The sequence below is a fragment of the Nannospalax galili genome, unplaced genomic scaffold (genome assembly GCF_000622305.1).
Source record: "Nannospalax galili isolate Female #2095 unplaced genomic scaffold, S.galili_v1.0 scaffold793, whole genome shotgun sequence".
NCBI lineage: Eukaryota > Metazoa > Chordata > Mammalia > Rodentia > Spalacidae > Nannospalax > Nannospalax galili.
The window spans coordinates 227,159-240,400 of record NW_008331997.1 but is presented as its reverse complement, the minus strand read 5'-3'; the positions used below and the strand labels follow the sequence as shown (position 1 = coordinate 240,400).

At 41.8% G+C, this 13,242-nt stretch overlaps 1 protein-coding gene across 4 annotated transcripts in view; it reads right to left on the bottom strand.

The window, feature by feature from the left end:
* The window catches only part of LOC103729163 (inaD-like protein), a 315,156-nt gene that overhangs the window by 95,024 nt on the left and 206,890 nt on the right, over positions 1-13,242 (bottom strand). For all 4 annotated transcript variants that reach the window (XR_003848556.1, XM_029560655.1, XM_008827155.3 and 1 more), the window contains one exon: positions 5,411-5,482. Coding sequence is in view for 3 of the 4 variants with exons in the window: in XM_029560655.1 (XP_029416515.1) it covers positions 5,411-5,482 (72 nt within the window). In the remaining variant the exon portion in view is untranslated. The remainder of the gene's footprint in view (positions 1-5,410; positions 5,483-13,242) is intronic.

The window sequence follows — 13,242 nt, the reverse complement described above, 5'->3', positions numbered from 1 at the left end:
CCTATTAATGCCAGCTATACCATGAACTCTTAATTCATCCAAGGACCTGTGCTTTTCATGTTTAATTCCCAGTGCCTGGAAAATAACAGACTCAACATCTGATAAATGAACGAATGGGTCAGTGAACAGATACAGAGAGTAAAAGTGAAAACCTCGGAAACCAGGATAGGAAATGATCTTACAATCCAATTAAAGGCACATGAATTTTTTGCTCTATGAACTCTGGAAATTTAACTTGTAGTTTGGCCTTTCACTTACAATACTTCCAGTGAATATTAGCATTAACAAACTAAGAAAAACAAAAAAAGATTCCATGCTTTCTGAATAGTCAGTTAAGAAATAGAAGCAGTGTCCGTCATGGTGGCACATACCTTTAATCCCAGTATAAGGGAGGCAGAGGCAGGTGAATCTCTCTGAGACTGAGTCCAGCCTAGTCTACATAGTGAGTTCCAGGCCAGCTAGGGCTACAGGGAGATCCTGTCTCAAAAAATCAAAATTAAAACCAAACCCCAAACCAAACCAAACAACAAACAAAAGAAATAGAGGTGGTGACTTGATCTGCCTGCTGGATCCCACTCCAGATGGGAGAGTCCAGTGGAGGCAGAGAAGTGTCAGGCTGTCCTTGGAGTCTAGAAATAGGAGCAAGATAACTGCCCTGAACCACGACACCCTGACATTCTGCGTGGGGAAGGTTGTGCCTTGGTACAGTTACTGTGTAACAACTAAGATGATTTCATCCACTATATATTTGTATTGTATCTTTTAGTTTTCAGAACACCTTTACCTGTGTGAATTCATTCAATCATAGAAAGAACTTTCAACGTTAGACAATTATTTAGTTTTGCAGGAAAACTAAGAAACAAATGTCAGCTGTCATCTCTGAAACCACCTAGCTAATTAGAGGAAGTGGTACGACTGGAAGTCAGAAATTGAAAAGTGCTACAAGTTTAAAGTGGTTATCAAACAGCTGCCAAGTCATGGTTCTGTGGATATTTGTTTTGTTTCTATAGATTTTCTTATAAAGATTTAAAAATTTTTATTACATATATAAGCATATGCTCATGGCACAGTGTGCATGCATATGGAGGTCAGAGGACAACTTTTAGGAATCAGCTCTTGCCTTCCACCTTTTTGAAGCAGTTTTTCTTGTTTCTATGCTGTGTACTCCAAGTCAGCCAGCCTCCAGGTTCCCAAGCAATTCTCCTGTCTCTGCCTCCCATCTGGCCACAGTGAGCTTTTTAATATGGGTTCTGGGAATAGAACTCAGGTAGTCAGGCATGTATGGTAAGTGTTGAGCCATCTCACTGGCCCCTCCTGTAGTTTTTCTATCATCATCTTTAATACTGACTGAATCTTTACTTAAAAAGCCTTATTCAGTTACATATTTGATAGTTATTTTAAAAAGAGGAAAGTGTAAAAAAGAAAAAAGTAGTCATTACTACTGAGCATTAGGGGCTGGTGGGATGGCCTAGCAGGTAAAAGTGCTTGCCACCAAGCCTTAGGACTGAGTCTGATCCCTGGGAACCACAAAGAGAGAAATGACTCTCAGAAGTGGTCCTCCAATCTCCACAATGCACCATCCCACAGATATGCACACACATGAAAAGTAGATACATAAATGTTAAAAAAAAAAAACAAAATAACAACAAAAAACCTGAGCACTGGAATGAGCAAGCTAGACAACTGCTCCAAGGATATTTCCTAGCTTTTCTGAAGCCAGGTGTGCATACTGATCAAGTCTGGCTAACAGGGTATAAACTGAACTGAAGACACAATTTTCTGGTCTTTCTCTTAAAAGCAGCATCTTGCTTTTCCTTTTTCCCTGGCTGGAATACAGGGCTGTTGGTAATAAGTGGGGTGAGACTCTTAGACCAAGAACCAGATGCCATGATACAAGGATGATAACCAGATGAGATGTATGCCATAGTTTGGATTCTAATGCTATGATAAAAGACCTTGACCAAAACTAGGGTTTATTGCATCTTACACTTCCAAGTAACAGTCCATCTTTGAGGGAAGTCAGGCAGGAACTTAGGGCAGGAACCTGGAGGCAGGAACTGAAGCATGGACCATGGAGGAATGCTGTTAACTTGTGTGCTCCTCTGGTCTGGGTTCAGCCTGCTTTCTTATACAACCCAGGACCACTTGCCTAGGGGTGATACTGCCCACAGTGAACTGGGCCTTCTCACATCACTCAAAAATCAAGAAAATGTCTCAAAGACATGGCCACAGGCCAATCCAATAGAGGAAATTCCCCAATTGAGGCTTCTGCTTCCCAGGTGTGTCAAGTTAACAACAGAAACCAATCATGACAAGGTACTTGGGTCTGTGATCCTCAAACTGATCACACTCAAGAATGCTATGGGAAACAGAAACTTCTTATAGTAGCTAAGCCTTTGTCTTACATAACACATCTAACTTCCATGTGCATCATCAACAACGAGACCTAATGTTAGTTACAGAGCTTTCTTTAAAAAAAAAAAAAAAAAAAGCCATGGAATTTCAGAGCAGGAAAACACAAAAAAGCACAAGGGGTCATTAGATCATGACTTTCATAACAGTAGGGAATGGCGGTTGCTCATCTCTGTATCTCAGTTCCATGTAGCATCCAGTGCTTATCAGGTGACCACAAATATCAACGGAGGGCCAGTGACTTGGCTCAGGAGGTAAAGGTGCTTGCCATCAAGCCTGAAGACCTGATTTCGATCTCTGGGATTCACGTGATGGAAGGAGAGAACTGACTCCCACAAACTTCCTCTGACCTCCACTTGTGTACTGTGGTACATGTGCACTTGTGTACTCACAAACAAAATAAGTAAATTAAAAAATTTAAATATCAATGTAATGCAATTCAAACATAAGGAAACAGTTTGTAGAAATGAGGCAAACCTGGAACTCTGGGGCTCATCTACTGGCACAGAACCAAATTACCAAGCATGAAAGATCAGAGAGAACTATTTTCCAGTGTTACTGCTCTATTAGGTGGTAAAAGTTGGATAGGTCATCAATATGACTAATTCTGTGGTTCACAAGCCTGTTTCCCAAAGGGAATACTATAGAAGTTTTAAAAAGTTATGGATGCTGGGACCCCTCCCCTAATAACAAATAAACTGGCATCTAGGGATGCCAGGCAGTGTTTTTGTTGTTGTTTTAATTGAGACTTACTGCTTAGAGTTAAACCATGGATTCTTAACTCAGGGCTTCTAAGAAACCCACAGATGGAATTCTGGGAGCTGTAAAATCTCTGTGGTCATACAAAATTGTACTTATTAGTTCTTTGGGGAAAGGGGTCAGGTCTTCATGACACCAAAAAAAAAAAAATCACTACTTAAAAGAAGACATGAATTGCTAAGTTTGCTACCACTAATTAGCTGTGCAACTGCAGAAAGGGTACTCAGCCTCCTCATGTACAAACTGGTAGCGAGGCATCTGTATTTATGAGGTGGTTACAAAGGCTAAAAGAGAAAGAAACTTATCATTGTGCCCAGAACAACTTAGGAGTCGAATTAATACCAGAAAGTCATGCTTTTTTGCCCTTTTATAACATATTATAAATGGCTGGCCAGCTTTGGATCAGAAACCTTCAGGAATGGAAGATTCCATTTCCATGAAAAGCTGGCCTGGTCTCACTGCAGAAGCTGCCCACCATTGGTGGACTGTCCTCTTCTGCAGCTGCAGGACTGGCACCATTGCCTTCCCAGAGGACTTAGGTAGCACAGGGCACATTCAGTAGAGAAAAGGCCAGATGATGTGTAGGATCCACTCCAGCTCTAAAACTATGTTTTATCAAATTTAGAGATAGATGCCTGCCACTGTAACTTGAAATGGTGAGTGTCTAAACTATTAACAGTATTTGTAAACACACTGCACAATGCAACACAGGGTTTCAAATAAAAAAAAATAGTTGAACCTACTTTAGTTATTTCTAAAGCTCTCTCTGTGTGTGTGTGGGGGGGGGGTACAAGGGATAAAATCAGACATGCTAGGCAAGAACTCTACCAGTAAGGCACATCTCTAGCCCTACCTCTAGTTGTTTTTATTTAAGTGTTTAGGATATAACTTTAGAGAATTTTCAAAAGCATTTTATTTGAGAAATCTTGAAATATATACTTTCTATATGATCTCATTATCTATAACTCCTGAATAATGGAAATTTTAGTGGCACAAAAGTATAAAGTAGTACACAGAAATGAAAACCAGAACTTAAAAAGAAAGCAAGGGCCGGTCGTGGTGGCACATGCCTTTAATCCCAGCACTTGGGAGGCAGAGGCAGGCGGATTTCTGTGAGTTCAAGGCCAGCCTGGTCTACATAATGAGTTCCAGGACAGCTGGGGCTACAGGGAGACCCTGTCTCAGAAAGATCAAAAATAAAAACAACAGGGGGCTGGAGGGACGGCTCAGCAGTTAAGAGCACTGGCTGCTCTTACAAAGGACAGGAGTTCCTTTCCAAGCAAATACATGGCAACTAACAACTGTCTATAACTCTAGTTCTAGATCTGATGTTCTCTTCTCACATCTTTGGGCACTGCCATGGGTGCAGGCAAAACTCTCATATACATAAAATAAAAATAAATAAATAAAAAAATAAATGAGGGACTGAAGAGCTGGCTCAGAGTTAAGAGCGCTGGCTGCTCCTGCAGAAGACCCAGGTTCAGTTCCCAGCTCTCACATAGTAGCTAACAACCTTCTATAACTCTAGTTTCAGGGGATCCTATGCTGTCTTCTGGACTCCATGGGCATTACATGACACGGGTGCACTTTACATACATGCAGGCGCGGAGGTCAGAAGAGGGCTTCAGATTCCCCTGGAACTGGAGTTAAGGATGGATCGGAGCCACCATGTGGGTGCTGGGAATCGAACCCAGGTCCTCTGCAAAAGCAGTCAGTGCTCTTAACCACTGAGCCATCTCTCCAGCCGCCTTATATTTATATTTTTACAGGACTAAAAAAATCTCACATTTGAAAATTTTATATATGACATTATGTAAGACAGAATGTTCTTAGAGTTTAACTGCAAAAGGAAGTTTTTTAAAAAAAATGTTTTAATTTGTGTGACAAGGGGAAGTGAGGTGACAACTTTCAGGAGTTGGTTTTATTCTTCTACTATGTTGGTCCCAGGGACAGACCCCTGGTCATCAGGTTTGGTAGCAAGCACCTTTACCTTCTGAGCCATCCTGTTGGCCCAAGGATGTGTTTTAAGCATCTGGTTAGGCTATGAGAATGGTGAAGAGAGGATACCTGCACATACCTGTGTGTGCTCAGTGACACCATCATCAGGCTGCAACATATCCCCAACCTTCTGTCCGTAAGAAAGGATTTGCTCTCATCACAATCCCCTCCTCTTCCTCTAGAGCATAGTTTATAGCCCATGCTACCTCAGTAGAGAAAATACTGAATACAAATTACGCACACTGTCAGGTGACTCCAGTGCCTTCTGCTGTTCTGTCACCATGCTGTAATCAACCACCTGGGACAGGTCCTCCTGAAATGGAAAAGATATAACCAGTTAGCAGCGCTGCAGGTCTCCATTGACCTTCCAACCCTAGATGCCAAGCACCACCTAACTCCAAAAAGCAAGCATGAATCTCCTAGACGGACTCTCACAGGTGAGCCCAGGCTTGCCCTAGCCAGATGCTCTTTCCAGCCCTTTCAGACCTCTAGGTTTTAGTCATATGGGATGCCCTTTGTAGGTCTTTCCAGCCAGTCTTTACTCTCTGTGGCACGAGTATTCTTAAATCTGTATTTTTGCTGAACATTAAATACACTTTTAGGGTTCAAATCCTGATATCAGAACTTTTTCTCCTTAAGATACTCATTTAGAGGCTAAAAGCACATGTAAAAGAGATACATAAGAAAGAAAGGTAAGTTAGTCCTGAACTCCATGGAGGAGTAAGACTCAGACTCAGAAGAGATGAAAATTATCAAGACGTGGGAAACTGGCACACAGACAAGGGTGGCATGTCAGTAGCAGTAAATGATGGCATGAATAAACTGGCTGGAGTCCTGCTGGCTGACTTCACCATGTCCCTCTCTCATCAGAGGTGGATTTATAGGCTCAAGCATCATCTGATGGTTTAGATCAGGGCAGAATCTCCTGCAATTGGGTTCCAACCAGGCTGGGACCATGAGAGACAGGAGAGATGCTGATTTCAGTAGGAGGGAGGATGTGCTCACTCTGACACTACTGAGTGGTGTGTGGTACCTGGCCATCAGGAAAATGAGGAGGATGACTTTTATCATAAGTGTTAGGAGTTTGTGATTCTAGCTTCTTTACTTAAGAAGTTGGAAAATCTGAATATGCTGGGTCAAAACCTCTTCCAGCCTTAATTCTCTATAACTGGAAAATAGTCAGACTATAGGGATGTTGAAAGGACTGAGCAAAGCAATCCATGGGAGTACTTGCCATGGTACCTGGCAAATAACCATACTCATTAAAGCTCACAGTGGTAGTCCTAATGGCCTCATCAGCTGAATCTGCCTGGCTGACGACTTGTACAGGGTTTTTTCCTCAGCTGGAATAACGACCTGACATCCCCACTCCAGAGGAAGTACAGTCACACACCTATTCTTCCCAGCCTCCTGTCATATTTGTAGCCATATAAAGCAGAATGTAAATCAGGTCCCAGTCTCATCCTGTGCCATCAGTTCTCTATTGGTTTATAACCTTAAAGATTCTTTTTTTCACATAGAGTGTCACTACATAGCCCTGACTGGCTTAGAATTCAGAGACCCACCTTCCTCTGTCTCTAGTATTGGGATTAAAGGTGTGTACCACCACACTCAGCTAAGATCTAAAAGATTTAACTGCAGTATAGATTTGGGAATTGGGTCCTAGGTCCCTTGCACGACAGGGACTACCCTGAGCTGCTTACCTCCTGACTTACTTTTAGGACCAGACTTGCTTCATTCATGTAGATCTCTGTGACATTTCCTTTATAGGAAAAAGTTCCTAGAACCCATTTCACCCCACTCCTTACACTTTGCTACTAAACAGATTATATGATATAAACAAACTCACAGTCACTTCATACCATAACACTTCCTTGAGCCCTCGGTGATAGTTTTTCCAGAGCATGCCAGTTTCCCACTCTCCATCCTCTCGCCCCTGGCTTTTGTCTTTTTTAAAAATTATTATTATTTTAACTTTATTTTATGTGTATGAGTGTATTGCATGCATGCATGTTAAGTGTCATGCAATGCCTGCAGAGGTCAGAAGAGGGCATTTGATCTCCTGGAACTGGAGTTACTGATGATTGTTAGCAACCATGTGGGTGCTGGGAATCAAACCCCGGTCCTCTGCAAGAGCAACCAGTGCTCTTAACTCCTGAGTCAGCTCTCCAGCTCCCTTGTTTTGTGTTTTAAAAGACAGGGTCTCTTTGTAGCCCCAGCTGGCCTGGAACTTGTTATGTAGACCAGGGTGGCATTGATCTCACAGAGATATGCCTGCCTCTCTCTGGCTCCCAAGAGCAGGGATTAAAGGCAAGTGCAACCACACCTGGCATTTTGCCCATTAAAAATTTTTTTTATTTATTTATCTTCATTTTATGTATATGAGTGTATTCCCTGAATGTATGCAAGTACACCCATGTTGTGCAATGCCTGCAGAAGTCAGAGGAAGGCATTAGATTCCCCTGGACTAGAGTTATGGATGGTTGTTAGCCACCATGTGGGCGCTGGGAATTGAACCTGCAAGAGCAGTCAGTGGTCTTAACTGTTGAGCCATCTCTCCAGCACCTGTCCCTGATTTTTGAGATGTGATCTGGATAGATAGTTCAGGCCGTTTTGAACTCAAGAGCCTCTTGCCTTAGATCGAGAGGGCTCTATTTACAGGAGTGTGCTCTTGCAGCTGGGATGATCAATTCATTTTGTCAATATATTTTTAGTATCACACTTCATCTTTTGTTTTTCATCTCCCATATAATGTGATCAACTTTGTCTCATTATCTCTTTAATATATGGCAGAATAGACTATGATCTGAATGAGTGTTAAGTGAACCAAGATTTTGGAACTTGAATTTTGAAAAGCGCATACGTGGATTCTCAAGCCAGTCACGAAACGAGGATCAAAGTGAATGTGACCCTGTGGCCTTTACTTTAAATGATCACAGTTAAAAAGAGAAAATCTTCATGGAAAGGTTAGAAAGGCTAATGGGACAGTAAAAATTGCAAACATTATTTCTGCCAGAGAAAATCAAAAGGCCTTAGGAGGAACAAAAACAAGTCTTCAGGGGCTGGAGAGATGGCTCAGCGGTTAAGAACACTGGTTGGTCTTGCAGAAGACCAGGGTTCGAATCCCAGCACCCACATGGCAGCTAACTATCTCTAACTCCAGTCCCAGGGGATCTGACAAATCTCTTCTGACCTCCGCAGGCATTGCATGACATGGGTGCATTTACCTACATGCAGGCAATACACGCATACACATAAAATAAAAATAAATAAAAACACCCCCCCCAAAAAAACCCAAGTCTTCAACATGAAGTGATCTTGCAAACCTGCAAGCCTGCCTTAACCCCAGTCAACAGCAACTAGATCAAGGAGCTGACTCTGAGCTGCGTATCAAAACCTCTAATCTGCACATCATCAGAGGAACTACTAGTTTGGTCCATTTTTTTTTTCCTAAAAATTTTTACTGAATTACTTGTTTGGTCCATTTTTTTTTTCCTAAAAATTTTTATATATATTTCTTTTGTGTGTGTGTGTGTGTGTGTGTGTGTGTGTGTGTGTGTAGGTCAGAGGACATCTTGTGGGAATTGGTTTTCTCTTTCCACCATGTGGGTTCTAGAAGTTGAACTCAGAGTCAGCAAGTCTTGGTGGCAGGTACCTTTACCTGCTGAGCCATCTTGCTGGTCCCTTAATTTTTCCTTATCATTTACATTGAAAATAAAAAGGGCCAGAATATATGGGTTCAGACTCTGACTCAAGGGACAGGGGCTATTATAGTATGACAGTGACAACAAAAATAGCTAAAACCTATTGAGTATTGTCTATGTATCAATTACCAAGCTAGTTGTGTCACACATTTATGGATGTGCACAACAGACTTATGCATTAGATATTGCTATTATCTATTTTAGGCTGGGTATGGTGGTGCCTGCCTGATCCCAGTACTTGGGGGATGGGGGCAGGGGGATCAAGAGTTCAAGGTCATCTTCAGCTATATAAAGCTACAGGAGACACTGTCTCAAAAAACTACAAGAAAACAAAACCTTCCAAACCCAATCATCTCTTTGTAGAGATTGAGTAACTGGAGCACTGTGTAGATAAAATTATCTGCCAGGACTTAACTCAGACAAATCTTGCTCTCACCCAAGAAGAAAACCACATGGGAAAGAGAATGCACTGCTTGCCTTTCACCCCCCCTCCCCCCGCCAAGACTTTGCCTGCCTTGTAGAGAGCCTCGATTTTAAGATTTGACACTGGGTCAGAACAAGTTGTATGCATTTATTTTTAACCTGAGATTTGAAACAAAACAATAGTTCATGGCCCTGTGGTGACAAGGGTGACGTTCCTGTGTTTGAACATGAATTTAGAATTTGCTAACCTTCCAGCAACTGCAGCAGTGGAGCTCTTAGCATTTTTGGACATGGGTTTGGGGACATTTTATTTTTATTTTTTGTCTTTTTTGAGACAGGGTCTCCTTGTAGCCCCAGCTGGTGTGGAACTCTCTATGTAGACTAGGCTGGCCTCAAACTCAGAGATCTCCCTGCCTCTGCCTGGGATTAAAGGCATGCGCCACCACGCCTGGCTAGTTTGGGGACATTTTAAGATGCTGACTTGTATCTTACCTCATGAAAATAATGGATACAACACATTTGGTTGGCCATGTAAGCCTCAGCACAGTGTTTGAGTGCCTAACAGACAATGCTTTTGTGCACTGGTGAAATCACATTGATCAGCAGACGGGCTTCTGAGGGTTGGACATTAAGATCATACTGGACCATCACACTGGATGATAATTACAAGAGATATCAGGCCTGCAACTATCAAAGCTGACTGACTACTGCTCTGAGGCTGGGTAATTAAAGTACCATTCGTTCTGGTCACAGTAATGGGCTAAGAGCGACATCTTGACTAAACAAAAACAGCCTGCAGATTTTCTGAAGTAGATTCAAGGGAGGGAGCTGAGCTCTTTTCTGGTGGAGACTCAGCACTGGCAGAGATGCACAGTGTGCTGAAGGAGCAGGTCTGCAGTAGAGGGTAGGGGGGAGTGGGAAGGTAGGGGTGGGGGTTGAGGGACATGGGATGGGATGGGGGAATCTGACACCTGCAGCCTTTACATAAATTTCTGCCTTTCTCTAAGTAAGGTCACTAAGCATTCCCATAGCACCCAATTTTTCTTTCTTTCATTTTTTAAAAAAAACCTGTTAATTGTTTATATATTAAGAGAAACTGTTCCTTAGCCCACATATTCATGTTTCATAGTTCAGGAACACAGGTCATTAACAAATTTCTATGGCGCACAATCCAAAGAAATCTTTTATGTTCCAAAATCACTTTGTACTCTGCAAGATATCAGCCTTCCTCATCTCTTCAAAATCTTTCATGGAATCCTAAGTTCCGTAGAAATCTACATATACCTTCTTTTTTTAGTTCAGCCATGCCAAACTTACATCCCAGAGGAACAGCGAACGTTCCAACAATATGAAATAACAGCCACTGGCCAGGAGACTCCAAATCTGAGGTTTTGCCAAATGCCAGAAGCCATGGAAGTAAACGTCCCCACACCAATGACCTCCCAGATGATGGAGAAATGGATCCTAACTTTTAATAATACTAACACCAAGAATTACTGGAGATGAGTCTGGTTGTACTGCTCACTCTGACAAAGCCCTGGGCTCAAACAATCCTTCCACCCCTCCCAAAGTAGCTGGGCATACCAGTGCACCAGCATGTCCTATTAATGACTTTTAAAAAAACAAAAACAAAATGTGGTGTGTGTGTGTGTGTGTGTGTGTGCATAAAATTGTGCGTATGCCCACACCTTGGCATGCATGTGGAGGTCAGAGGACAATCTCAGGTGTTGGTACTTGCTTTTCATCTTGTTTGAGACAGTTTCTTATTTGCCACTGCATAAGCCAGGATAGCTGGCCTGAGAGCCGCTCAGGATTCTCCTGTCTCTGCTTTCCATCTCATCATGGAAATGCTGAGATTAGAGATATGTGCTGCTGTGTCTGGCTTTATGTGGGTTCTGGAGATTTGAACTCAGGTTCCCATACTTTCATGACAAGCACTTTACCCACTTTACCATCTCTCCAGCCCTAATAATTATTTCCTAAAGTTGGATTTAAATACTATCTGTGACATTATCTCTGTGCTTCAGTTTTATTATCTGTAAAATGGGGTTGATCTCATATAAAACATGGATTATTATTAAATAAATTATAATTTATTTATATATTATATGTAATATATAAATATATATCATATATTATATTATAGTTATATTAATTAATATTATAAATATTAGACTCAATCTAAAGATAGTATCAGTCTCAGAAAATACACATTAGAATGGTGCTTGTTAGCTGTCATTCTCAGCAGCTCTGAAAGCTGGGTGGTAAAGACTAGGGCACTGTGCTTAGTGCTGTGTATGGGACATACAGGTCGTTAGCAAAACTGGTTTATTTCTGGAAGATACAGAGAATTTACAGCTGCTTTTGAAAGATTCTATAATCAGCACAGATCTCTTTTTCAGGGTCTTACTATTACACAAGCAAGCAAGGCTTCTGCAGAAGCTGAGCCCTCTGTGCTCAGAGGACAGTGTTGAGCAGCCCTGGTCTTCAAGAGGCCAAGGGCTCAGAAGGCAGAGTCCCTGACATAGGCAAGAAAGCCTGAAAGTCTGTGCCCTGGGTGATATATCCTGTTACTTCTTTGACAGTTAAGTGCAAATAATTACAATTGTAAGATTATTTTCTCCATTTAGAAAAGAAGAATTGCTAGCAAGTGATTTCTTCTAGGAAGCTCAACCTCAAGTTGAGTAAGTCTCCTCACTGGACCAGTTCCTGGGTAGGGAGCTAGAAGTGCGAATCTGTGTTAAAATGTCCGGTTCTGCTCTCTGCGTTCCAGGAGGCTGCCTTCCCTGGTTCCCTCCTGCCTCTGCTGACTTCTTTACCAGCCACGAAATGGGTTCTATTGGAAGTTCACTGTCATTTTTATGACTTGGAAAGGGAAATTTATCATCTAGGCAAATCTCAAGTGGTTTTCCGGAATAGGAGATGTAAAGAAGGAGGGGTGAAAAATGCCACACATTTGAACACACTTGAACCCTGCCATTGGCAATTTGTGCACTGTCACAACAAGAGGCCAGTGCTGGCTCAGCCAGTTTCCTGCTCGTACACAGAATCCCAGGCCTTGGAGATGCTGTTTCCAAAACAAAAATAGATCCAAAACAAAAATAAAGATTTCCACAGTAACATCTGTGTTTGGAAATACCAGCCTGGAAGTAAACTCTAACAAGCTTATAAGCATTGAAAAATATTTAAGACTATTTTATTTTATTATTATTTTTGGTCTTTTTGAGACAGGGTCTCCCTGTAGCCCCAGATGTCCTGGAACTCACTATGTAGACCAGGCTGGCCTTGAACTCACAGAGATCCACCTGTCTCTGCCTCCCAAGTGCTGGGATTAAAGGTATGTGCCACCATGCTAGGCCCTTAAGACTATTTTAAAAGGCTGAATGTGTGCTTAAAAAAAGGAATGATTTGTAATCAAGCGCAATACCCCAAATTGATAAAGTAGCATCAGAAATTAGATATAAGTGAATTTACTGTCTCCTCCACACATCACTTTCTTCCTCCAGGTCTCCTTCTGCTCCTTCTTCTTTATAAAGCTACTGACAATCTTGACCTCCCAGTTCTCAGGGTTGAAACCACAGGCAGTCTTTGCTCACTTTACTCATCTGTCTGTCTTCATCTAATGACAAGCAAAGTGGATTTTTCTCAGATAGCAATTTCATAGACCAGAAAAATTTCAAAGTCATCTTTGGGGATATAGACTTTTCCCCCAGAGAGGAGAGCAAGAAAGTAAAGACTTAAAGAAATACTAGGTTGGAGGGACTAGGGAGATAGCCCAGTTAGTAAAGTACTTGCTGTGTGACTAGAAGGACCTGAATTTAGTACCCCAGAATCTATATAAAAATGTGTGCCTTCCACCACACCTGCCCACACATGTGCACCTCCCCATACCTCAAAAAAATATCAGGCTGGAGGACATTAACCTGCTATTTTATTTATTTTTAAA